The sequence below is a fragment of the Panthera pardus genome, unplaced genomic scaffold (assembly GCF_024362965.1).
Source record: "Panthera pardus isolate Hobbes unplaced genomic scaffold, ASM2436296v1 HiC_scaffold_12, whole genome shotgun sequence".
NCBI lineage: Eukaryota > Metazoa > Chordata > Mammalia > Carnivora > Felidae > Panthera > Panthera pardus.
In genome coordinates, this window is record NW_026526677.1 from 105,365,140 (window position 1) to 105,392,561 (window position 27,422).

At 38.3% G+C, this 27,422-nt stretch overlaps 1 protein-coding gene across 1 annotated transcript in view; it reads right to left on the bottom strand.

Annotated features, from left to right (window-relative positions):
* The window catches only part of SIK2 (salt inducible kinase 2), a 123,121-nt gene extending 104,064 nt beyond the window's left edge, over positions 1–19,057 (bottom strand). The window contains 2 exon segments of the mRNA XM_019469204.2: positions 58–174; positions 18,783–19,057. Coding sequence (XP_019324749.2) covers positions 58–174; positions 18,783–18,917 — 252 coding nt within the window. The 5' untranslated portion in view covers positions 18,918–19,057.
* Between the last annotated feature and the right edge of the window lie 8,365 nt (positions 19,058–27,422).

The following is a 27,422-nucleotide window of genomic DNA, read 5'->3' on the forward strand; positions in this document are numbered from 1 at the left end:
ATGTGAAAGAGAGAATGGGTTGTGAGAAGCATGGAGAAGAATAAGGTTAAGTCCTACCTGGTAAAGTTTGATGATATGAGGGTGGTCTAACATCTTCATTATTTGTACTTCTCGGTAGATTTTCTCAAGGTTCACTGCATCCAGCTGAGATTTATCTATTATTTTTATCGCCACCTGCATTCCGGACACAAATAAATACAATTAGTATGTGATGGTTAATATTTTCTAGTTAAGAATCTTTTAAATATAGGACACCTGCCTCACCCGCTCAAGCTCTGTCCTCCCTCCTTTCAAAATAAACAAACATTTACAAAAAAATTTAAAAAAATACAGCACCCCTGACACTTTGCCTGTAGGTTGCTATGACAACAAAAACTAGTTTAAATTCAATGCTCATTCAACAAATGTTTCTTAAACATCTACCACATGTGAGGCACTGCGGTAGATTTTGTTTAGGAGTGTCTTTAGTGTGCCATGACAAATAACCCTGCAAAGTCGCTTTAATAAAACATATTTCTTTTAGTGTAACTGTAATGTTTTACTCTACTTATAAACTGAAGAAATAAAATCTCAGCAGCTTCAACCAGTTATCTCGCTGCAAAGTACCTCTAAACAAATGATCAGCCGAGTAGAAGGCAATTTCTGCTGTATTGAAACAATTTTTCTAGAAAAGTGATAGATTCCAAAGAATGTAGACATAGCTTTGGTTGGGCGGTGGTGGGGGAGCTAAATATAAAGTATTAAAATCAATTTATATGAAAGATACCAACTGGATTCAACTTTAAAAATCGAAGCACAGGGGCGCCTGGGTGGCCCAAGCGGTTAAACATCAGACTCTTAATTTCAGCTCTGGTCATGATCTCTCGGTTTGTGAGTTAGAGCCCCTGCATTGCCACCCCGCTCCCCCATCCTGCTCACAGTGTGGGGCCTGCTTAGGATTCTCTCTCTCCCTGCCCCTCCCCTCCCCACCCTGTGCTCTCTCAAAATAAGTAAACTTAAAAAAAAAAATTGAAGTCCAAAAACTCATCTGTTAGTAATTACACTAGCTTTTCACTTCCTTAAAAGAATCTGATTTTTAAACAATGTAGCCTCTTTCTAGCGTAATTGGATAATAACTCAAACCACTCCAAGGTTAATAATTTGAAGGAACTGCATTTGAAGGTGAGTAACTAGGTAGTCAGAAATCAAAAATCATGTACTTTTTTCTACGCAACCTAAGAAGAACTAATTTTTTTAAGTAAATAGTAGCTATTTGGTTAGGAAATAAGCCATCCTGATTTAACTAAAATTTTCAGATCAGTGGGAACCACCCAAAACTTGATTATAACAAGTTCTGAACAAACTCTAAAATGCACTTGGAGCACCTGGGTGGCTCAGTCGGTTGAGCATCTGACTTCGGCTCAGGTCATGATCTCACGGTTTGTGAGTTCGAGTCCTGCATCGGACTCTGTGTTGACAGCTCAGAGCCTGGAGCCTGCTTTGAATTCGGTGTCTCCCTTTCTCTCTGCCCCTCCCCTGCTCGCTGGTGCGCTCTCTCTCAAAAATAAACATTAAAAATAAATAAATAAATAAATAATTAAATAAATAAAATGTACCTCACATTCTACCAAAATGTATTCTGAACATAACTCAGTTTTATGTTACTTTTCAAGGCAATTATTAATATCAGTTACTGTATGGATATAATAGTTCAACACTCCTAAGGTATCCAAGAAAATAGGACTGAGCTTGTCAATTCACTTAATTCCTTCAAACTCCTGTTTATACAGTTAGTTTTTTCTTCTTTCCTATGGCTGCTTTGTCCTTTGCTCTTGCCTTTTAAAGCTCTACTATAAGGTTTATTTCTTACCCTTCTGGATTTCTAATCTGCTGTCTACAGCTTATTTCCTGATTTGAATTAATTGTAACCCAGAGAAGAACTCAAGCCTCCTAGGGGAAATCAGATTACTAAATATAATGTATCAAATTAAATTTATTGCTGAAGAAGAAAGGGGGCAGGTCCCTCTCTAGACAGTAAAGTGCGTCCATTCTGTGATAATTATTTTATGTTTGATGGTATATTATTTATTTCTACAATCAAAATATTCTAGCAAGTAAAACATGCTAAAATATGCTAGAGAAGGAGACTGATCAATATTGTACTTGATATTAGGGACATTACTGGACCACCTCAAACCTAAACACATTTAAAGCGACCCCCTCCCTCCTCAATCTTATGATACAGTATTATCAGTTACTTTGGGTAAGTGCTGCCACATAAAAGGATAAGTATGTATTTTAATTTCCCCAATATTATTCCTTAGGAAGGTAATATGAAGTTTCACACATGCTTCTTTTGAGGAAAATGTCTTGCCCTCCAATTTCTAGAGGATGTCTAGATACCTGTACCCACACCAACAAAAAACTTTTATAATGAAATGCGTTAGAACCAGCTAATAAATAGAAAATGAGTATCTTGATTATAATAGCTTTAACATTATGTTAAAGAAAAAATTTAGACACTAAATTCCAATTAAAGCAAGGTATTACCAAGAGATACCTCATACTTTTGAAATCCTGGCCTCCAATAATGAAAAACTGAAAAATATATAAGGTATGTAAATAAACTTTAATAATCATTCATAAATCTCAGGGGGTGCCTGCATGGCTCAATCGGTTAAACATCTGACTTCGGCTCAGGTCATGATCTCACGAATCCTGAGTTCAATCCCCCCATTAGGCTCTGTGCTGACAGCTCAGAGCCTGGAGCCTGCTTTGCATTCTGTCTCCCTCTCTCTCTGCCCCTCTCCTGCTCATGCTCAATCTCTCAAAAATAAACATTCAAAAAATAAAAAAATAATAACAAGTCATAAATCTCATTATTTAACTTTTCTCAACCAAAAAATTCTTAAATGAAAAAATATTATTCTTTCTTCTATTTTGTTTTGTAAGTACATGGACCACATGTCTATACACTTACAGCTTTAACCTGTGATCCCTTGCTTGTAAGGTTGCTATAAGGATTATGAAAACATAAAGCACTAAAGAAAAAGTAGAGCATGTGTCAGCATGCTCCTTTTAATTGTTAGGAGTAGTCTAACTGCTACGACAAGTAGACCGCAAAATGTACAGAGATTCCAATACAACAGAGGCTTATTTCTTGCTCATGTAGCACAACTGGATGGGTGCAGATGCCTCCAAGCAGGTTAAAGGAGGCTTCACCACCCTTAAAGCCTTCCACAGTTACCCCAGGACTGTCTCCATCCCAACCTGGAGACAGAAGGAGAGAGAAGGAGAAAAAAACTTGGGGAGCCCTCACGATAGGTTTTTAAGGGTTGGGCCTGAAGTGGCACACATTATTTCTATTCACTCCATTGGTGAGAACTCAGTCACATAACCGTATCTAAATGCAAAAGAGGCCAGGACACAGTCCAGTGATAGGTCGAGGAAGAAGAGGAAACACTGGATTCTTGGTGACTAGCTAGCAGGCTCTGGCATATCCTTCCAGGTAATTTCTTAACAATGGGACTCATTACCAAGTACTTCCCAGATAATAATGATCATGAGTTTCACAACTGTACAGTACTTTTGAATTTCGCAAGATACTTTAACATATTTTATCTCATTTATTTCTCAACTTTGTGAAGTAAATGGAAAAAGCAGTGCACCCATGAGTAGATGAAACTGAGGTTCAAAAGATGTCACGTATCTACAAAGGTCCTAAAGCTCAAGTGAATTAATGGGGAAAAAAACACAGGCCTTCTAACTTCAAGTTCAGTCTTTTTACTTTTTTTTTTTAATTAAAAAAACATTTTTTTAACATTCATTTATTTTTTGAGAGACAGAGGAAGATGGAGCATAAGCGGGGGAGGGGCAGAGAAAGAGGGAGTCACAGATTCTGAAGCCGACTCCAGGCTCTGAGCTCAAACTCACAGACTGTGAGATCATGACCTGAGCTGAAGCTGGATGCTTAACCAACTGAGCCACCCAGGTGCCCGGAGTCTTTTTACTCTTTTAAAGAGCCTATTAGACACACATTCACTGAGCACCTGTTGTGTGCCTGGAATAATGCTTAGTATACAAAAATCAAAGAGATGTGATTCCTACCCTCAAGGAATTTAATAGACCTGTGAGAACAAACAGAACATGTTTTGGAAAACAAATTTTATCAACAAAAAAATCTGCACTTGGGGATTTTCCCAATGTGTATAAAAGTTCCAACATACAAAAAGGTTGTGTCCCAACAGCTCATTTTTAAAAAAAAAAAAAATTTTTTTTTAACGTTTATTTATTTTTGAGACAGAGAGAGACAAAGTGTGAACAGGGGAGGGTCAGAGAGAGAAGGAGACACAGAATCTGAAGCAGACTCCAGGCTCTGAGCTGTCAGCACAGAGCCCGACGCGGGGCTCAAACTCATGAACCACAAGATCATGACCTGAGCCGAAGTCGGACGCTTAACTGGCAGAGGCACCCAGGCACCCCAGCCAACAGCTCATTTTAAAGATAACTAATAACTTAGAATTCTGGGATCTTACTGTCTGCATCCCTTTTCTACTTAGCTCTGAACAAAGTACCAAGGACAAAATCTGCATGGTCACAACAAAATCAAGCAAGGGACTATAAACTGAGGGATTCCTTTTTTGTTGTTATTCAACTAGCCAAATCCTATATATGCATCAATGTATTTTTTAAAAAATAAACCTTGGGGCACGTGGGTGGCTCTGTCAGTTCAGCAACTGACTGCGGCTCAGGTTACAATCTCGACATTTTTGAGTTCAAGCCCTGCATCGGGCTCTGTGCTGACAGCTCAGAGCCTGGAGCCTGCTTCAGATTCTGTGTCTCCCTCTCTCTCTGCCCCTCCCCTGTTTGCACTCTGTCTCTCTCTCTGAAAAATAAAAAACATTAAAATAAATAAATAAACCTTTAGTGAGTTATAAAGATAGAAAAATTTATATTCCTTCTGCTAGGAGACAAAAGGAAGGTTTCCTATACAATTCTGGAGGGCTTACATATAACACTGAATATTCAACCTCAGAGGTGGAACAACATGAATTAAAAACAATAAAATACCTAATAAGTTATGTAGACTATATCTCAAAAAATACCTCTCATTTCCTCCTATATTTACAAAAATTAAAAAGTAAACACTCTTGTAAGCTAAGGCTCAATAAGATGGCCACTTTTATACATTGCTGGTATAACCATAAAATAGGTTATAATTTTTCTGAAAGGCAATTTGACGTTTTTTATCAAGAACCTTAAAAATTATCCACCCTGAGGGAGTTCTGGAAAGATGGTGAAGGATCCTGAGCTCACCTTGTCCCACACACATACGAAGGTAACAGCCATATCTGTGCAACTACCTTTGAAAACCACCTAAACACTGGCAGAAAAATCAGACAAGGGATTCACAAAATAAAAGGATGTAAAATAGAATATCATAAACATAAAATGTGTGTGTGTGGGGGGCAGGGGTGGGGGAGAGAAAAATGTAGTGCTGTAAGAATGGGCTCAAACTTAAGCAACCATCAACTTAATATACACTGCTATCTGTATAAGATGTTTTTTTATGAATCTAATGGTAACTATAAATCAAAAACCTGTAACAGACAAAAAAATAAAGAGAAAGGAATCCAAGCATAATACTAAAGAAACCACAAGGGAAGAGAGCAAAACAAGAAGGAACAGAGAAGAACTACAATAATAATCGTAAAACAAGTAACAAAATGGCAGTAAGTACCTACCTATTGATAATTATAAATGTAAATGGGTTATTTCTCCAATCCAAAGACACAGGATGACTAAAAGGATAAAGCAAGACCCATCTATATGCTGCTTACAAGAGACTCACTTCAGACCTAGAGATACATGCAAACTGAAAGGGAAGGGATGGAAAAAACATTTATCATGCAAATGAAAGCAAAAAGAAAGCTGGGGTAGCAATAGTTACATCATACAAAACAGACTTTACAATACAAACTAACAAGACACAAAGAAAGACAGTATATAATCATGAAGGGAACAATCCAAAAATAAGATACAATAATAAGTATTTAAGCACCCAACATGAAAGCACTCAGATACACGAAGCAACTATTAACTGACATAAAGGAAAAAATCAATAGTAATACGCTAATAGTAAGAGACTTTAACACATACATCAATGGACAGATCATCCAAACAGAAAATCAACAAGGAAACACTGGCTTTGAATGACACACTAGGCCAAAGGGATCTAACAGATACATTCAGAACATTTCATCCAAAAACAGTGGAATACACAATCTTTTCAATTGCACATGGAACATTCTCCAGAACAGATAACATGTTAGGCCACAAAACAAGTCTCAACAAATTAAAAAAGAATGAAATCATATTATGCATCTTTTCTGACCAGAGGGGTATTAAACTAGATATCACTCACACACACACACACACACACACACACACACACACACACACACCTGAAAAGAACACAAATATATGGAAGCTGAACATGTTACTAAACTGTAAATGGGTCCAACAATTCATCAAACAGGAAATGAAAAAATGCATGGAAACAAATGAAAATGAAAACACGATGGTCCAAAATCTTTCAGATGCAACAAAAGCTATTCTAAGAGGAAGGATTACAGCAATACAGGTCTACCTCAAGAAGCAAGAAAAATCTCAAATAAAAACCTATACTTACACCTAGAGAAGACAGAAAAAGAAGAACAAAACCCAAAGCCAGTAGAAGTGAAAAAAATAATATAGAGCAGAAATAAATGAAATAGAGACTACAAAAACTCTATTACATCAAAGTGAAACCAGGAGCCACTTCTTTGAAAAGATCAACAAAACTGACAAACTTTTAGCCAGACTTAAAAAAAAAAAAAAAAAGGCTCAAATAAGTAAAATCAGAATTGAAGGAGGAGAAATAACCATCAGAGAAACACAAAGAATTATAAGAGATTATAAAAGTTTTATGCCAACAAATTAGACAACCTAGAAGAAATGGATAAATTCCTACAAACATATAACCTTTCAAAACTGAATCAAGAAGAAACAGAATATTCAACAGACTGATAACTGGCAATGAAATTCAATCAGTAAATCAACAACAACAACAACAACAAAACTCCCCCCCCCTCCAAAAAAAAAAAAAAGTCCAGGACCAGATGGGTTCACAGGTGAATTCTACCAAACATGTAAACAAGAGTTCATAATACCTATGCCTCTCAAACTATTCCAAAAATAGAGAATAGGAAGGAAAACTTCCAAATTCATTGTAAGAGGCCACATTACCCTGATACCAATGCCAGATAAAACGCAATACAAAAAACAAACAAACCAACATACAAAAACTATAGACCACTATCTCTGATGAACACAGATGCAAAAATATTCAAAATATAAGCAAATCAAATTGAACAATACATTAAAAAAAAAAATCATTCACCAGGGTACCTGGGTGGCTCAGGTGAGCATCTGACTAGGCTGAGCATCTAACTTCAGTTCAGGTCATGATATCACAGTTTGTGAGTTTGAGCCCTATATGGGTTTCACTGCTGTCAGGGCAGAGCCTGCTTCGGATCATCTGTTCCCCCCCCCCTCCCCGCCCCTCCCCTGCTTGCATTGTCTCTCTCAAAAATAAATAAATATTTTTAAAAAATCATTCAGCATGATTAAGTGGGATATATTCTAAGGATGCAAAGGTGGTTCAATATTTGCAAATCAATCAAGGTGATGCATCGCATTAACAAGAGAAAAGATAAAAACCATATGATCATCTCAAAAGATGCAAAAAATGCATTTAGCAAAGTACAACTTTCATTCATGACAAAAACTCTCAACAAAATAGGTTTAGAGGGAACTACTTCAATATAACAAAGTCCATATACTACAAATCCACAGCTAACATCATACTCAGTAGTGAAAAACTAGGAGCTTTTCCTCCAAGATCAGGAACAAGACAAGCATGTCCACTCTTAACCACTTTTAGTCAACATAGTACTGGATATCCTACTCACTGTAATCAGACAAGAAATAAAAGGCATCCAAATTCGTAAGGAAGGAGTAAAACTTTATTTGCAGATGACATACTTGAAATAGAAAACTCTAAAGGCATCACCAAAAAACTACTACAACTGATACATGGATTCAGGAAAGTCACAGGATATATAATTAATATACAGAAATCTACTGAATTTCTATGGCTAATAATGAAATAGCAGAAAGAGAAATTAGGAAAACAATCCCATTTACAATTGTACCAAAAAGAATAAGATACACAGGAATGAACTTAACTATGGAGGTGAAAGACCTGTACTCCAAAAAGTATAAAACAATGATGAAAGAAAAACTGAACACAACAAACAAATGGAAAGATACTCCACGCTTGTAGATGGGAAGAATCAACATTAAGCTGTCTATATTATCCAAAGCAATCTATAAATTTAATGCAATCCCTATCAAAATACCAGTAATATTTTTCACAGACCTAGAACAAAAAACACTAGAATTTGTATGGAACCATAGAAGACCCCAAGTAGCCAAAGCAATCTTAAGAGAGAAAACAAAGCTGGAGGTATCACAATCCCAGACTTGAAGATATATCACGAAGCTATAGTAATCAAAATAGTATGGTACTGGCACAAAAACAGACACATACACCAACAGAACAGAACAAGAGCCTAGAAATACACCCAACAACTCTACAACAAAGGAGGCAAGGATATACAATGGTGAAAAGATAATCTTCAACAAATGGTGCTGGGAAAACTGGACAGCTACATGCAAAAAAATGAAACTGGATCACTTTCTAACATCATACACAAAAATAAAACTCAAAATGGATTAAGTCCTAAATGTGAGACCTGAAACCATAAATATCTTAGACGAGAACACAGGGAGTAATTTCTCTGACATCAGCCATAGAAACATTTTTCTAGATAGGTCTCCTTTGGCAGGGGAAACAAAAGCAAAAATAAACTATTAGGACTATACCAAATAAAATGCTTTTGTACAGCAAAGGAAACCATCAACAAAACAAAAAGGCCACCTACTGAATGGGAGAAGATACTTGCAAATGAGGTATCTGATAAGGGGTTAATATCCAAACTATATAAAAACCCCATACAACTCAACACCAAAAAAACAAACCAATTAAAAAGTGGGCAGAGGACCTGAATAGACATTGTTCCAAATACAACATCCAGATGGCCAACAGACAGATGAAAAGATGCTCAACATCAGTCATCATCAGGGAAATGCAAATCAAAATCAAAATGAGTTATTACCTTACACCAGTCAGAAGAGCTAAAATCAAAAAGACAAGAAATAACAAGTGTCGGTGAGGATCTGGAGAAGAAAGGAAACTTCGTGCACTGTTGGTGGGAATATAAACTGGCAAGGCCACTGTGGAAAACAGTATGGAGGTTAGTCAAAAATTAAAAATAGAAACACCATATGATCCAGTAATTCCACTAATGGGCATTTACCCAAAGAAAACAAAAACACTAATTGGAAAAGATACATGTAACCCTATGTTTATTGCAGCATGATTTACAATAGCTGAGATATGGAAGCAATGTAAGTGTCCATCAAAAGATGGCTAAAGAAGATGTAGTATGTGTGTGTATATGTAAAATGGATTATGCAGCCATAAAAAAGGATGAAATTGGGGCACTTGGGTGGCTCAGTGGGTTAAGCATCCAACTCTTGACTTTGGCTCAGCTCTTGATTTCATGGTTCGTGGGATCGAGCCCATGTCCAGCTCTGCGCTGACAGGGCAGAGCTTGCTGGGGATTCTCTCCTTCCTCGTATCTTCCATCATATCTCCAAATACGATACGACTCCACTCATAAGTGGAATCCAAAAAAACCAAAAACAAATGAACAAAAAGCAAAATCAGACCTACAGAGAACAAACTGATAGGTGCCAGAGGGGAAGAGGGTGGGGCATTGGGCAAAATGGGTGAAAGAAAGAGGGAGAAACAGGCTTCCAGCTATGGAATGAATAAAACATGGAAATAAAAGTCACAGTATAAGGAATACAGTTAATGATACCGTATTGATGATGTAACGGGGCAGATGGTAGCTATATGTAGCATAAATGTAGCATAATGTGTAAACGTGTCAAATCACTAAGTTGTACACTTGAAAGTAATGAAGCATTGTGTATCAACTACACTCAAAAAAAAATTAAAATCAAAAGATAAAAGTACACTTATTGTGATGAACGCTGAGTAATGTATGAATTGTTGAATCATTATTAAATGCTACACCTGAAAGTAATAACACCATGTTAATTACACTTAAGAAAAAATCACACACAGCATTTAGCTTAAGGATTCTACTTCTCAGAAATTATTTGAAGGAAATAATCTAAAACGATGATAAAGATTTATTTGTAAATATGTTCAATGAATACTATTTGTAATATAGAAACAGAAACAGTAAGTGGGAAATAATTATTCAAGTTACAGTAAGCTTATATTATGACTGTTACACAACTATTATTAATAGTTCTTAAAAATATAGAGAAGTGCTTAGACTAAAATTTTAAATTAAAAAGATTAGTATTTAGGGGTGCCTGGGAGGCTCAGTTGGTTAAGTGTCCAACTTCGGCTCAGATCATGATCTCATGGTTAGTGGGCTTGAGCCCCATGTCAGGTTCTGTACTGATAGCTCAGAGCCGAGAGCCTGGTTCAGATTCTGTGTCTCCCTCTCTCTCTCTGTCCCTCCCCAACTCATGCTCTGTCTCTGTCTCTCAAAAATGAACAAAAATGTTTAAAAAAATGTTTAAAAAAAAAACCTGGTATATAAGTGAATTCTCAACAGGAGGTATGTATAAAAAAAGACCAGGGAAAATTAGATACAAATATGACAAAAATGTTACCAGTGTGTGAAAAACATTGGGGATTATTTTATTTTTCTGCTTTATACTTTTTGGAAAATTTTTCTTCAATGAGCATGAATTACTTTTCTAATAGGAAAAACAGAAAAAAATGAAATGATTTTATCACATATGCTAACTTCCCCATCTGTGAACTATCAGTCATTTTATTTTCTAAATTCTGTATAAAATGGGTATTTCATAAAATTTAAACATTAATTAAAAGATTATATATAGAAAAATGTTTCCAACAAAGTAAAAGCAATGTGTATATAAGGAATAACGTGTAAAATATAAATTTGTACAGAAGATAAGCAATTAAATGCAAGAGCAGAAAGGAAACAGTGTTAAGCTGATGGATGAAAGACATTTTTTCACTTTTCAAAATGCAATTTAATGGTAATGTTATCCTGTCTTTCTGATAATTTAACAAAAATTATTTTTCACTTCTCATTAAAGAAATATTCATCTTAGCCACTTAAAGAAGCCACACATACAAAAGTAACTTTAGGGGAATTTACAAGGAAGTTACACAATAAGAGCTATTCTTCTAGTAACAAATCAGAAGGGATCAACCTATGTTGACTGTCTCAGGTAACATTTGCCTCAGCACTATTTGCCACTAATATACCAATTGTATACAGTTCTTCTGAAGTACCAAAGAGCATTATTCTTACCATATAAATCTTTGAAATTAAACATTAAATGCACTTTACAAGCTTATATATCAAATCATGGGTGGAATCAGAACATTTGGCTGACAAGTCAACATGACTGAGTGGTCCCACAGTGAAAGGGTTTCTGAAAGCAGTAAAAGTCAGTAGTAAAACATGGAGTTCTCTACCTTTTAAGTTTAAATAAATTAGACTTTTTTCCAACTTAAAATTTGACTTTTAAGGTATAAAAATTTATATAATGAAATAAATTCTCATGAAGATTTCATTTGACTTTTCTAATGGTGGGTAAGGAAAACAGATTGGAGAAAAGGTAAATGTCACTACATTTTTAGATCCATAGAAATTGAACCAAGGATTATCAGGACTATAAAAGAAATGATTAAAAATATTCTATCTCAAAAATTATTTAAACAAATCAAAAAAATGACAACTCAATTTTAAAAAATGGGCCAAAGGATAAAAACGCAATTTACAAAAGAAACAACATATCTTATAAAAACCATGTAATTGGGGTGCCTGGGTGGCTCAGTCAGTTATTGTCTGACTTCGGCTCAGGTCATTATCTTAAGGCTCGTTAAGTTGGACCCCCTGTCAGGCTCTGTGCTGACAGCTTTTTCAAGCCTGGAGCCTGCTTTGGATTCTGTGTTTCCCTCTCTCTCTGGTCCTCCCTGCCTGCCCACCTGCTCACTTTCCCTCTCTCTCTCAAAAATAAATAAAACATCAAAAATAAAATAAAACCATATAATCAAAGTAAATAAAAAATATTAAATGAGATATGTGAATTCGAATAAAAAATATTATTTTCCCCTATCAACTGAGAAAAATGTTAAAAATCAATATTCCTGGCAAATGATTTCTTCCTGGTGAAACTTAACAGGTGCTACTTTTCTAGAGGGTAATTTGGCATCTCATGCCGTAACATAGATGTAAGGACATACTCCTTGACCTAGGAAAGTACATTACCATGGGATTACTCTGAGGGAAAAATCAGATAAGCACACAGAGATAGATATAGATACAGATATATAAATATACAGGAATGCTTTCTGAAACATTATCTTAGAAAGTGAAACAGCAAGAGAGGGAAATAATCTAAATGTTCAATAATAGGAAATTGATCAAATAAAATACAGTCATATGTAAGGATACTAATTAGCCACGCTTTAGACTTTTTTTTTTTTTTAACTTGGGGAAATGGTAAGTCATTAAGTAAAAAAAAAAAACATATGTATAGACAATATCAATTTCATTACTAACATATAAAATATATGTGAACAACTAAGAGGATATGAACCAAATACTAATAGCGGTGATGTCCTGGTCTGGATGGTGGCACTAAAGATGTTTATTTTCTTCTCTTTTCAACAATGTCTACAATGAACATGTGTTCCTTATGTTATTGGGGAACACACATAAATCCTATGCCTATCTAAGAGGATATGAACCAAATATTAATAGCGGTGATGTCCTGGTCTGGATGGTGGCATTAAAGATGTTTATTTTCTTCTCTTTTCAACAATGTCTACAATGAACATGTGTTCCTCATGTTATTGGGGAACACACATAAATACTATGCCTATCTTAGAGAAGAACTTAAATTTTAGCATCATTTTTCAGTCTAATTCATCCAAGATTTATCACTTTAACTGTTAAAGTGTTTTTAAATGTTTTTTAAAATGATCTTCTGATGAAATCCCCAAAAGTAATTGTCTTTTCATTCTTTTGAAAATCTCAAACTAGATATGTACTGGCTATTTCTCTTTGAAGGGTGAGAAAGCATTCTCCACAAACCTTCTGTATAAAGGCATATAAATACATTTTAAAAAAACCATTTTTTCAAAAATATGGATGTAGAAGGTGAAAGAAGTGCTAGGTACACTAAATAGCAAAGAATGATCTTAGTGAATTTCTGGACTCCAGTTGGCTCCAAGGAAACTGCCTCTGCCATCAGCAGTGGCCCGTAAGTCATATGTCATCATATGAATCCAGGAAGAGAGGCCAGTTTCAGTCATTTCCAAATAAATGTTTTCTTAATTGCCTGATATTGAGAGAGAATTTCCCAGGAGAATTAGAATCAGAACACATTAAACTCTGTTAAAGTTAAAAATTTCTCCAGAATATAAAAATTTACACAATTTCTATTTTGGATGTTTGTCCCCAACTACTCCCTCAAAAGAACAGATCATTTTGAGCAATATTTAGCAGAATAATTTGCCAACTATTACTTGCCTGGGGTGCCAAGAAACTAGAGAACAGTTTCTAATAAAGCATATATATTCCACGACAAATGTAATTTTCGTTTCAACACACTATAAAGACCATACATAGGCCCAGATATAAATACTAGTGATAATACTATTTGGTAAAAACAAGTCCTTCTGTTGTACATAGTACTGCTGCTAAATATTGAATATTTCACTGCACAAGATTATTACTAAGACTATTGAGAGGAGTCTTAAAACTTTAAAGCAAAATATAAAATTCAAATGTATTAAAAAAAAGTTAAGTTCTCTTCTTCAAGAAATATTGTGATCAGAGTATAATATCTTCTCGTTTCTACCCTTGCTCTAAAAATGCAATTTTGATAATTTAACTATTTGGAAAGCTATAAAAATATATTTTAAGGTAGTACAGAATTATGCCTAAACTTAAAAGCCCCAAAATGCACACAGACAGCTTTTCAGTGAAAACAAACAAACAAACAAAGAAACAAACCAGTTTTCAGGCTGTCCTTGCTATCAGTTTTGCATTCCAGGTTCTCTTAAGGATAAGTAAGTAGCCCAACACTGAATTTCAGAACCTCTGTGAAACAGCTTCAAGATTCCACAAACCACACACTTACATGCTCTTTAGCTAAGCAATACAAGAGGAACGGTATTGAGGGAAATTTAATTATCTGTCACAGAAAAAATCTGACAATAACTAATGGTTATTTTGGGGTGGTGATATTATGGGTAATTCTTTTCATTATCTATACTTTAAAATTTTTCAATTATAAACATGATTGATTTGATAATACATATTACTTTTTAATGTGAAAATAGTATCTTCTCACTTGGTAATTTCCCTTCTAGGAATTCACCTCCAAATTTCACTACCCACTCCTGCTCCCTCCCCCAGGAAAAAATGCACAGAGTTACATATACAAAGATTATTCACTGCAAATTATTTACTCTAAGTGAAAACTGAAAATTATGTAATGTTTAATAAGAAAATTGTTAAATAAGAGGATTCATCCACTAGGTGAAACACTATGCAGCTATTAAAAATATTTTATGAAGTTAGATATATTAAGCAAAATATGCTATAATGATAAATGGAAAAAAGGATACAATTTATACAAGTGTATATAGTATATGATCTCATCTATGGAAAAAAATTTTAAAGGCTAGAGGGAAATATGTCAAAAGAATGATTTACTCCCACTGGTGGAGGAATTACACATGTACTCTTTGTACACTATATGCTTCTTTCTATTTTTTATAGTAAGACTCTATTTCTTTAATACAAAACAAAAAAAAAAGTTTAACGGCACAAACAACTTTTCTGGAATTTTATTTAACAGACAAAACCAACAAAAAAAACTAGCCATACAATTAGAAGGAAACAATTCCTTGCTAGCACAGTATTCATAAAATAAAACACTACTCAAGGACACACACAGCATAGCAAACTAGCAACCACTATTGCCTAAAATAGTTTAACAGTCTAAATGCTATTATTCTTTTCCCATTATGCTAATTTTACAAAATTAGCTACTCTAATTCATAAACCACAAACCAACACTACAAAGCTTTTTTGAAGTATTATATTAGGAAGCTGGATTCTACCACCACCTGCCTTGCCTTTTGTGTGCAAAATTTACATAGAGATCTAACATAAGAATACTGCTTCAGATGAGAATGTAATTACATTTCTTAAACAATGTTAAGCTATTTGATAGATTAGACCAAAATGAAGATCTCTTTTTGTGTACTGATTTTTCTTTTCCTAAAAGGCAAACAGTCTTGGATCTCCCAAGCTGTGTAGAAAATACATCATTCTTCCGTGATTCAGAACGAGTGACAGAGAAGTGCCAAGTGAAAATAACAGGGTCCCTGGAGTGCCTGGGTGGCTCAGTTGGTTAAGCAGACAACTCATTTCAGCTCAGGTCTCGGTCTCAGGGTTCCTGGAATCGAGCCCTGCCTTGGGCTCTGCGTTCACAGAGCTGAGCCTGCTTGAGATTCCCTCTCCCTCTCTCCTTGCCCCTCTCTCTTTCTCTCTCTCAAAAAATAAACATTAAAAAAAATAACGGGGTCCAATTTTTCATCACACAGACATTTAAATTAAGTCCTAAAATTTGCCATGGGTTCAAACTTGGAAAACAAGACCTCTAAGTTTTAAAACACAAACTTACATTGATTTTAAGACATACTATATTGAAGAAATTTCTATAAGCGTAAGTACGATCATGGTATTTATCTGATATTGTTCTTTACACCACTTTAATTTCTCTCACTGTAATTACTGTAATACATTCAGCAATGAGAACCTAAAATAATAAATAAAACGTTAAGGGTGCCACTAGCCATCTTATTTACAGTATTTGAGGTAGCTGTATTGATTGAAGACACAAATACTTATCCAGCGAATGAAGATAACAAACACTGCTTTAAAAATCCTCATTAATAGTATACTTTAAGAAACGACTGTATCAGTGCTGTTGCTAAACAATTCTTAATGCAAATTACAGAGAAAGTTCACAGAGCAACTCTCCAAAACTTCAGATCTACAAGAACTTTTTCTCTTCACTACCTATTTCCCTCATTCCTCTCAACTTTAAAATCGCCACTCACACCAAATTACCAGGAACATGCACCCATCTTAAATTCACATTATTTCTTATTATATGTTAAGGGCACCTTTTTTAAAAACCTTTTTTTAAGTTTATTTATTTATTTTTTTTTTGAGAGAGAGAGAGACTGACAGAGCATGAGCGGGGGAGGGGCAGAGAGCGAGAGGGAGGGAAAGAGCCAGGATCCCGAGCAGGCTCCCCACTGTCCGGGCAGAGCCCCACCAGGGGCTGGAACCCACCAACCATGAGGTCAGAATGTGAGCTGAAACCGAGTCCAAGGCTTAACCGACTGAGCCACCCAGGTGCCCCAAGGCCACCTTCTTTTGAAAAGCAAAGGGAGACAGGTGGGTTCTGTGGACTAGAAATTGAGCTTTTAAATTAAATCATTTTACACATGTATACGAGGATCTGAGCGATCTTTCAGGATCCAACCTGTGCCTTCAATTACAAAGGCATCGATCTCAGTATCTGATAGCCAAACCACCGTACTGCTCCACAGTGCCCCCTAGCTCCACCAGATATATCAGTTTAAAAGGCACTCGGTTTAAACTGTCAACCTCAATGAGCTCAAGTGTCACTCACACCAGCTCCACATAAACAGTTCTTAAATCGATACCGTATTATCTAAATTCGACCTAATAAATAACAGCTGAATTAATTAAACTGTTAAAAGCTGATGAGAAAAAAAATTATGAACTAACGGGTTTGGAATTGAACCACATAAAAAATGTTCAGAAGTTCTGTAGACGTTTTCTTTAACGCACAATTGGTTCGATTTTTAGAGTCCGTAAGCAAGGGCTCATATACAGATATACAATTAAAAATGCCTTCTTTTAATGTAATTTATGGGGAAAGAGCAAGGCATTAGGCCATGGTTCTTTAGAGGGATGGCAACAATTTCTTCATTTTTAGCAATGCTGGGATCAGGATTAAGTAATCTCATTACAGTCCCATTATTTATCATTACAAACTTAGCATAATTGCTAACAATGATAAATTTGTGACCTTGGTCCTGATACCAAAAAAATAAGTCAGATTCGGAATCCCTCAGGACTAGTGGGGGGGGGGGGGGGAGGACAAAAACTGAAGATGACATAAGGCCAGATGCCCCTACTTTTTGGAAATGGACTCCTTCACATTAAGCAAAACTTCCAAGAACAACAGCAACAAAAATGACTCAAGTTTTCAAATGTCCTTCACCTTACATAGCCATTCTGGGGGAAAAAAAAAAAAAAAAGTCCTAGGTTATTGCATATTCAAGCTGTAGTGCATTTGCACTAATAAGGGGAAAAACTGAATAGGATGAAAACCGGGTAGAAAAAAAAAAATACTGAAAAAGGACGAAACTCCAGACCAACTACAATAAGGCAGGGTACAGTACGTCAAAAACACAAGGTTTTATTCTAAAGAATGGTTTTGTTTCAACTGTTTTTCTGAAGTATTTAATTTGCACGTCTTAAAATAGAGACCCTGAGGAGAGCAGCTTGAGGCAGTGAAAGGAAGGGGGGCGGGTTAGGTAAGAACAGAGACTCGTGAGAAGATATGTGCGGTGCATTAGAATGTGCAGCGGAGGGGGGGGGGGGGGATGCAGGATTCGGCGTCGGGAAGCAGTTGAGGGCTTTAGGAGTAGAGAGGCGGCCTCAGATGTGGCTTAAGGAACGCGTCTTCGCAGCCAGAACGCACACCTGGTAAAGGGACAACCTAGGCGAAGAAAGACCGAGCCACCGACTGTGCAAAAGGCAAGGGATGACCATTTTAACACCAGTTCTATTGTCTGGAGTATTAGATGGAAATGCCTCAGGCACGAGATCAAGCGAGGCTGACACCAGATCCGAGACGCTGTCGGGCAAAAGCAGGGAGACGAGATGGACAATGGCCGGCCGGGCATTCCCGGCCACCGGGGGCCCCCCGTCCTCGCCGGGCCAAGGAGGGGCGCCCCGGTCATGGGGGCCGCGCGATGCCCCGTCGCGGGAGTCCGGGCGCAGGCGGCCCCGTCCCTCGCCGCGCAGCCCGGGAGCACCCAGACTTCCCCTCCCACCCCACCCCCAGCTGAAAGCAGGGAAGACGCGGAACTTGGGCTCTGGAGCCGAGGCCACAGACCAGGTCACGGCCCGGGTGGGAGGCTCTGGGCGAAATTCTGTGTGGCCACCGAGGGCGGCGTAGAAAAGGCAAAGCCCCGGCTGGTCAGGTTACTGAGCGGACGACACTCGACTCCGGGGGAGCGGGCCCCGAGCCCTTCGGCGCTCACCGACCCCCTGAACCTCCCAGGTCCTCACTGTCCCAGGCCCCTCGCCTCAGCTGGAGACCCAGCCCCCCCCCCCCACCCCAACCCCCCGCTGCAGCCGCCCCTCCCGGCCAACAGCTCCTCTCCCGGACCCTCGCCTCGGACGCTCCCGCCGAGCCCCGGGCCGCACCTCCGTCTTGGTGATCCGGTGCCGCCCCAGCTTCACCACAGCGAAGTTACCCTTGCCCAGCGTGCCCTCGATGTCGTAGAACCCCACCCGGACCGGCCCGCGCTGCAAGTGCTTCGGGCCATCCGCCATGACCATGCTGGGCCCCGCTGCTAGACACGGCGGACTGGAGCGCGGGCTGGCGGGCCGGCGGCGCGGCTGGGCTCCGGCGACGCCGCTCCGCTCGCTCCCTCGCTCACTCCCTCCCGCTCCGCAGGGCCCAGCCAGGCGCGCGCCGCCGCTGACGTGCGCCGACGTCAGGGGGCCGGGGCTGGGAGGCGGGGGCGGGCCCGGGCCTCGATTGGTCACCATGGCGACCGGAGCACCGCCGACGTCGGCGGCGGGGAGGGAGGGAGGGAAGACGGGCGGGGCCTGGACGGCGCGTTCTTTCCGGACTCCGGTGCCCGGGGTTCTCGACTGCCTCGCGGCTGCCAGGGGCGGGGTCGCCGCCTGGCCCGCCCAGTTCCTCGGCCACCCAGACGAAGGGCAAGAGCGAGCCCTGGTGGGCGGAACGGAGGGGTGCAGAGACCTGGCCCGGGTCTGCGGTCTCCTTCCCCTGCCTCGGCGTTCTCCGCCTACCTGGGGAGCTTCCCGCCAAAACCGCTCACCTGTGACTGCGTTTGGCACCGGGCAAGAACTGTGGCTGAGCGACGCGTTGCTCACAGGCTCCTTTCTTTGTATCCTTTTCTCGTCTGTTTTTGTAGAAATCCCTCCACCTTTTGAGGTCTCTGAGGAATCATTCTGATAGCAGCAGGGTCGCTTACAGACACACAGAATGTCAGCGTTTGAAAAGACACTAGAGATCACTTAACCCAGGGATTTGGAGCCTCTCATGGGCTTCAGTCTCAGCCCGCCTAAAATGTATGCGAATGTTTGCTTTCTGGAGATGGTCTGTGGGGAGATGGGACCGTAGCTTTTGTCGGATTCGCAAACGTGTTGGTGACCCTGAAAAGGTTAAGAAATACCTGTCTAATCCAATTTCTTTTCAGATGATGAATCAAGCCCCAAAGAATGAAGGGAATTGCCAGGGTCATGCAGATCATGGTAGAATTAGGATTGCAAATCACCGCACACCAGTCTTCCATGTGGCGGCCCAAGGAAACAGGAACAGTGTTCTTGTAATATTTTGAAATATATTACATGGCGCCAGATCTTGCTTTCTAAATGCCAATCGCTACGAAAAGGAACCAGACTCTGAAGAAATGGCTGATTCGAGGTCAGAAAGATGGAAAGTATAAAATGTCCTTGAAGGTCTTGTGCCAGGGAGCAAGATTTTCGAAGAATGGTGAGCACACATCAAAAGGAAACGAGCCGGTTTGACGCTAACTCCACTTACCAAGACTGGGACAATTAGAGCACCATGAATGAATAATGATAAAAATGAAATTCATTGTGTCATAATTCAAAAAAGAATACACAAGTGCATATTTAATCTTAAACTGTTAAATAAATATAAAGGTGGGGGAAGAAATAACTTTTTGACAGTTCATGCACTGGAAGAAATGGTAGGAAATCACCATTTTGCAACCATTATAATAATAATTGATTCAGATACGGAATTCTCAATAGATTTAAAAATTATAAAATAGATGTTAAAATCCCTGAGACAGGATATTTACACACTCTCAAAGTATCCTCAGGTTTCTTATTCATTACAAAGTGACAAAATGGCACCTTTACAGTGGAGAAATCTGATAGACAACACCCTAATAATCAAAGTTAACGTCACCACTTACGGGATAAAAATGACATGATGTGCCTTCTGATGTGAGATACTGACAAGGATACAGTGTCTCTTATATAGTATCTCACTCAAAAATCCATGTTCTGAATCTAATCACAATGAAACAATTAGAAAAATGCAAATTAAGAGATAGTCTACTCATCCATTGGCCTATACTCAAAAAAAAAAAAAAAAAAAAGTCAGTGTCATGAATGATAAAGGCTGAAAACCCATTATAGTTTTAAGTAAAGAGACTTGTCACTAAAGCCAACATGTAATTTTGAATTGTAAGAAACGTGCTATAAAGGAATATTTTCAGGACAATTGTTCAAATTTGAATATGGATTGTATAATAGATAATAGTTTTGTTTAAATGTTAATTAAGCCTTTTGAATTTTGTAATTGTGGTTATGAAATAGAGTGCCCTTATTAAGAGACACACACTGGAGTATTTTTGCTATTGTAACTTACTCTCAAATGGTTTAGCAAAGATAGATCACGTGGCAAAATGTTCAACTGATAAATCTAGATAAGGGGTTTATGGTAGATATTGTATTGTTCTTGCAGCTTCTGTTTTAGTTTTTAAATGAAAATTTAATGTGTATATGTATACATTTTATATTATTAATATTCTTCATGTAGGATCAGTTGGTTCTTGGGCCTGCCACCCGCTGTTTTTCTGTCCTTCAATAAGGTATTGTGCATGCAATACCTTATTCCACTGTGAATTATGTTGTTTGCAAAAGTGAGAAGGAAGGTTGTCAGACAGGTTTCTGGATTGAGGAGAGTAGTATGAGGGTTTTTATCACTATACCAGGAGCCCACATCCATACCGTGGTTCAAAAAGAGTTCCTATATACATTTTGCCAGTTAGAGTAATGTGTTATAAATGCTCTGGGGTTGGGTTCCTTTGGGAACCTGATGCAAAGCTATTTACATAAGAACCCCAAAATGCAAATAGAGACCCATCTAAAGCTAACAACCTCTGCCTTTAAAGTACATCTTTTGAACAGAAATTAAGAGTCTTCTCCATCAGATTATTTTAATCAGATAACCAGGCCAACCACTTCCTTGCAGAGTCTGGAAATAGGACTCGATTTGGGGCTGGAAAGAGGAGGAGGAGATGGCAGGGAGTACCAACAGGTTTTTGGCAAATGAGAGATCAGTGCGAGGATGCTGAGTGTCTGGAGGTCAGAGGAAGAGAAGCCATGGATAGGAGAGAAGTAGGAGGAGCTGTGCCAAAAATAAACCTTGCCCCCTTGGAAATGCAGCAGGTGCACCACTGAAAATTACGGTAGGCTGTAAATAGAACCCTGGACAGACTATGTGGACTAAGAGTATTGCAATCTTGGAATCTGTGATTCAGCTCAGTTTCCTCAGTCCAAGAGATCTACTTTTCCCTCTGCAGTTCTTTCCCTAAGTGTCTCTTATGTGCTTTTGCGTCAAATGGCAGCTATATACGTTTTAGAAATTATTAATATTATCCAACTCTTGTTTTCCTCTCCTCTTTCTCTCTCCCCCTTTTCCCTCTCCTCTTTTTTTCTCCCCAAACACACACACCACCACCACCACCAATCAGGAAAAAGAAAGTAAGATAAAAGGGAAAAAAGGAGACAAGAGAGGTTTCATACAATTCCCATAGTTTTTCATCTCCAGTTTTATTATCAATGAGGGAGAGCACTCTGGATACCAGATTTCCTACTTGCTTGACCTTTAAAATGCAATATACCCAGTTAATGCTGTGAATCCATTATATTTGCCATTGAGTTAGTAAACAGATGTTAAGATAACATGCCAAAAGGCAAAAGCATGTATATATATAAACAATTAAGAAAGATGATGAGAAGCTGAGATAAGAATGAATTCTAGAACATACTGAACTTAGAACAAAAATGTGGAGAGGAGTTAGCAAAGAGTTAACGCAAGAGTGATTTGAAATGTGAGGGGAAACTTCATGGTTCACAGTGCTGTACGTATTTTGCTGAAACTGATAGTCTATGAACTTGAAAAACAAGATATGTGCCATGTTTCCTTGATCGTGAACAACATCTGCATTTTTACTGTTTTATTGTTTTAGGACAGAATAAAAGTCAACATAGCAGGCAGCTCAGGACTGAATTCAGATTTAGTTCAAAACTGAAACCTGGTGGAGACTTTATTGGAGGACTTTGCTTAGAAAAAAGAGATTACAAAGCTAAAACGAATGCTTTTCTTTTTATATTACACAAGGAAGAATGTACATGAGAAAGTCCCAATCACTCACCTGTGCCAATTAAAATAGCTTCTGATGCTTATAAAATACAGGTATTCCCCAAATATGCATCGATCTGTCAAGTTAATGAACATGTGGGTGCCACTATGTTTAAGAAACGATTATGAAAATAAAACTAGAGGATGGACGCTATTTAAACAAGGCTTTCTTTGGTTCTTTTAAAGGATGGGGAGCCATGTTGTGGCTTCAATTTTTCAAGTTTAGTTTTAGCTGTGATGGATCTTCTCTAAATGAAAAACATGGGATTCTCCCTAAACTTTGAAAATAATTTGAAAATTTTTCTACCTCCTCCCAGACAACAGGTTTTCTTAGGATCCTAAATTTGAAAGGGATCTCAGAGTATCATAGGGAGTCTATCTTCCCTTCTGATACAGAAATCTCTAGACACTTGACAGATGATGTCAACCAATGGTTTCCTGCTTCATGCTTCATTACATGTCTCACATGTAATCTATGTGCAACAGTTCATTTCTGTAGAAAATATGCCCTCATGTTAGCTTCAAAGCTGCTTCTGACTTATATCCAGTTTTAGTTCTTTTACCTGGTACAAGACTTTACAAGCAGACACACACCTACCATCATGTTCTTTCTTCAGGGGTCCAAGCAAAACATTCCCAAATTCACTGTCTACTTAATTATGTTTCTAGCCCACTACCCTTCCTTCTTGTGCTTCTCTGGACTCTGGTTTGTCGGTGTCTCTTAAACTATTATTCCCCAAACTGAATACAGTAGCCGAGGTATAGTCTAAGCAGTGTAGAATATTGGCCTGTCTCTCCTTTGATCCAGACGCTGTACTCATACTAGTTCAGCCAAAGATAGTGCAATTTTTCTTTTTAGCAGCTACAGCCCAGAGTTAAGATTAAGGCCAACTGAAATTTCTTGGTCTTTTAAAAATTTTTTTAATGTTTATTTTTTAGAGACAGAGACAGAGCATAAGTGGGGAGGGACAGAGAAAGAGAGGGAGACACAGAATCTGAAGCAGGTTCCAGGCTCTGAGCTGTCAGCACAGAGCCCGACATGGGGCTCAAACTCATGAGCTGGGAGATCATAACCTGAGTCAAAGTCAGACGTTTAACCAACTGAGCCACCAGGACGCCCCTCTGGGTCTTTTAAAGTAACAATTATTATTACCATTTTCTCGGACAACTGATTTTTCAAAAATATCAATAGAAAATCTTATAGTTAAAATGTCATCTTGTTGGTTTTGCCCATTGTTCCAGCTAATTGAATCGTTTGGATTCTTCACTCTCATGTCTATCCTATTACCTAATCTTAGTTTTTGGAGCCATCTGCCAATTCCACCAGTGTGCCTACTAGATCTTTATTGCAGTAATTATTCTTTGCAATGCTACTCCTACTACAAGTGTGTGGCTCACAGTAGGTTCATAACTGGTATGGTAAACCAGTAAACAGGGAACAGCCTGGACCAGAGTCTTAGAGGTGACCACTTGATATCTTCCAGTTTGACTTCCAACAGTTTACTGGTCAACATCCATTTTATTTGATTTCTCATACAACCATGAGTTCCAGGAAGTTTCCATGTCCATGCTGCTGGGATAAGATGCTAAAGAGGGTCGTCAACGTTCTAATATCATTGTTTCTAAGTATAAGCTACTCAATTCTCAGTTACTTTCTATTTAGTTCATTATATGCTGTTAGTCAAGTGTTTTACCAATCTTCCCTAACCCCACTAGGGCATGAGCTTCTTTGAGGGGAAGGATAGTATCTCAGTCATTTTTGAAATTCCTAAACTCTTAAGCAGAACTCAACAAATGCAGTTTAGTTTGACATTTATTGCATTCATGTGGTAGGCACCATAGCAGAAACTACGGATGCAAACATGAGTAAGGCACTGTCCCTATCCTTGGGAATTTTATGCCTTGGAGTGGGAGCTCTAAAATCTAAGCGCTTAAGTGTGAATCATGGCTCTGCTCCTTACTAGCTGGTGACCTTGCAAAAGTTGCTCAACCTTTCTCTGCCTCAGTTTGTTATCTGTTAAATAATGCTAATAACGGTGCCTACCGTAGACACATAAAAAAAATACCGAAAATTTAACGTGGTGAGAGCCGAGAGATGAAGTTTGTACAGACAGCTCAAATGAGAGGCAATTAGCTCAATTTAACGGTTTGCAGGGAAGGCTTCCAAAAGATGAAACTTGAGCAGAGTTGTGAAGTCTTAGTAAGACTTTGCCAGGTGGGAAATGCTTGGGTGAGCATATGAAGAAGAAACATCATGAGCAATGGTCCTGAAGGTGTGAAGAGGCATGATGTGTTCAGATAACTGCCATCAACTGTGAACTTTGAACCTCAGTGATGAGAGTGTCCACAGATAAAGCGAAAAGATAGGAGACCAGGTCATGGAGGGCTCCCTCTTCTCCTTCCCTCCAGATTGCTATTCCTAAACCCTTCCAAAAAGAAATTCTGAAGTTGCAACTGGTAGGAAGCTGCTAGAGCAATGGATGCCAACTGTAGCTGTGATGAACTGTGAGGGATGAAGAAGAGAGATATTGAAGATTGCTACCAGGTTTTCGGAGAGCTTACCATGTGCTATTTACTCTGCTGGACACTGAACATACAAAGGTGGATAAAATATGAACCCAGTCCTCAAAGAGATATCATCTATTTCATTCAGATATTTAGTCCTTATTTCTCGAAAAAAATATATATAGATAGATAGAGATATTGTGAAGACTATTTAATAATTTGCAGATACCAATATATAATGTCTGTGTACTAGAACAGAATGAGTTGTGCTAGGAGTCATGTGTTCTGCAATGCCATTTACATGCTCTGGATATTTAATTCTGGAGCTCAGTCTAGAGAGCTAGGTGGAAAATTTGGAGATTGTACCATGAAATCAAGGATGTGGAGGGTATCATGCAATGGGAATATCAAGAGTCAAGGAGAAGACATGGCAGCTACTTATTGCATTCTGCTGGTCTAGGAACAGGTTACTCACAGCTCAGAAGGATCCGCCCACAGATTCATGGGAGGCCTGGTTTTGAGTTTTTACCATTATGACTCATTACTGAAGTCAAGAAACCTTACAAGTAAGTAAAGAGTCATTCTTTTCTCATCTTCAGTCTTGGGAAGTTTGTTATATTGTAAAAAGTGGAATCTTATTAGCTAATTTACTAGTAGATTAATTTTTTGTTGGTTTTTTTTGGCTTTATATTTTGGGAGCAAAGCCTATGTACATTTCAGTTTTTTAATATAATTGTCCATCCAATTTTGGTGACTATTAATTTTAGCCTACTTTTATCAGATCCCTTTAGATTAAGTGTTTATTTAGATTTCTTGTATGTGTAACTACAACAATTATTTTTAAATTTTCACCTATTTTTAGTCTCCAAGACTGAGGAATAGATTTGTTTAGTTCACTAGTTTAAAGATAAAATGCATAGAACAAGCAAAAAAAGAAAAAAAATCCCACTACCCCCACCCCACCCCTGCCCTCCAAATAAAAGAGTGAAGGAAAAGACAAAATCTTATTTGTTTACTCACAAGAGTGGGAAAATAAAGAGAAGCATCCCCTCCTTGCCAAGGAGAGGCCATAAAAATGGAAATGGATAGCGATGGGAAAAATACTTTTAGAATCTAGGGATAAAAGAGCTTACAGGAGAAGAAATTCAAGAAGGAGGTAATACTTTCAATCACTGAAAAGATGTCAAGCAAGATAAAGATGAAAAGAATTCATTAAGTTGAGTCATGAAGAAATAATTGATGATTTTTGCACAGAATTTCAGTACTGAGGGCGGAAGCCAAACTTGAGTGGGAAGTGATGAAGAAGAGGGAGTATAGACTGTTCTTTCAAGAAACTGGTCTGTGAAGGAATAAAGATCGACAGGGATGTAGAATCAAGAGAATTTTTTTTTGTTTTTTATTATCTATTTTTGTTTTTTAATTTTTTTGATGTTTATTTATTTTGAGAGACAGAGATAGACCATGAACAGGGGAGGGGCAGACACAGAATCTGAAGCAGGCTCCAGACTCTGAGCTGTCAGCACAGAGCCCGATGCGGGACTCGAATCCATGAACCTTGAGATCATGACCTGAGAGGAAGTTGGACGCTTAACCCCCCAGGTGCCCCTGTTTTTGATTTGTTTAACTGGTCGAAACTTAAGGATTTTTGGAAGAGGAGAGGGAGATTGAAATAAAAGTAATGAGAGATCATCTATAAAGGGTAAAGAAATCTAGAACACTTTTCAGTGAGAAGGTGAGATGCCTCCTTTACTATGATGTGGGTGGGGAAGGAAGCAACAGTGCTTTGTCTGCAGGTAAGTGGGTAGTTTGTAGTGCAGGAACTTTGTCCTTGGAATCAGTTTCATCTATAAAAGTAGGAAGCAGGTCATCCACAGAGTGAGAGAGTAGAGGATTGGAAACTTTCGATGAAGCATGGAAGTATGCAAAATCTGCTATGAAAATGAGGGGGGAAGTTGATTAGGACACATCGCAAACTTGCTGGGCTATAGGAAGCTCCAAGACGGTCCAAGTGAGGTGGGAGAACCGTGAATTGGTAGAAATACCAATCCAAATGGTCATGGGACTTCTTTTTCTTTTTTAAGTTTATTTATTTTGAGATAGAGAGCACACACACATGAGCAGAGGAG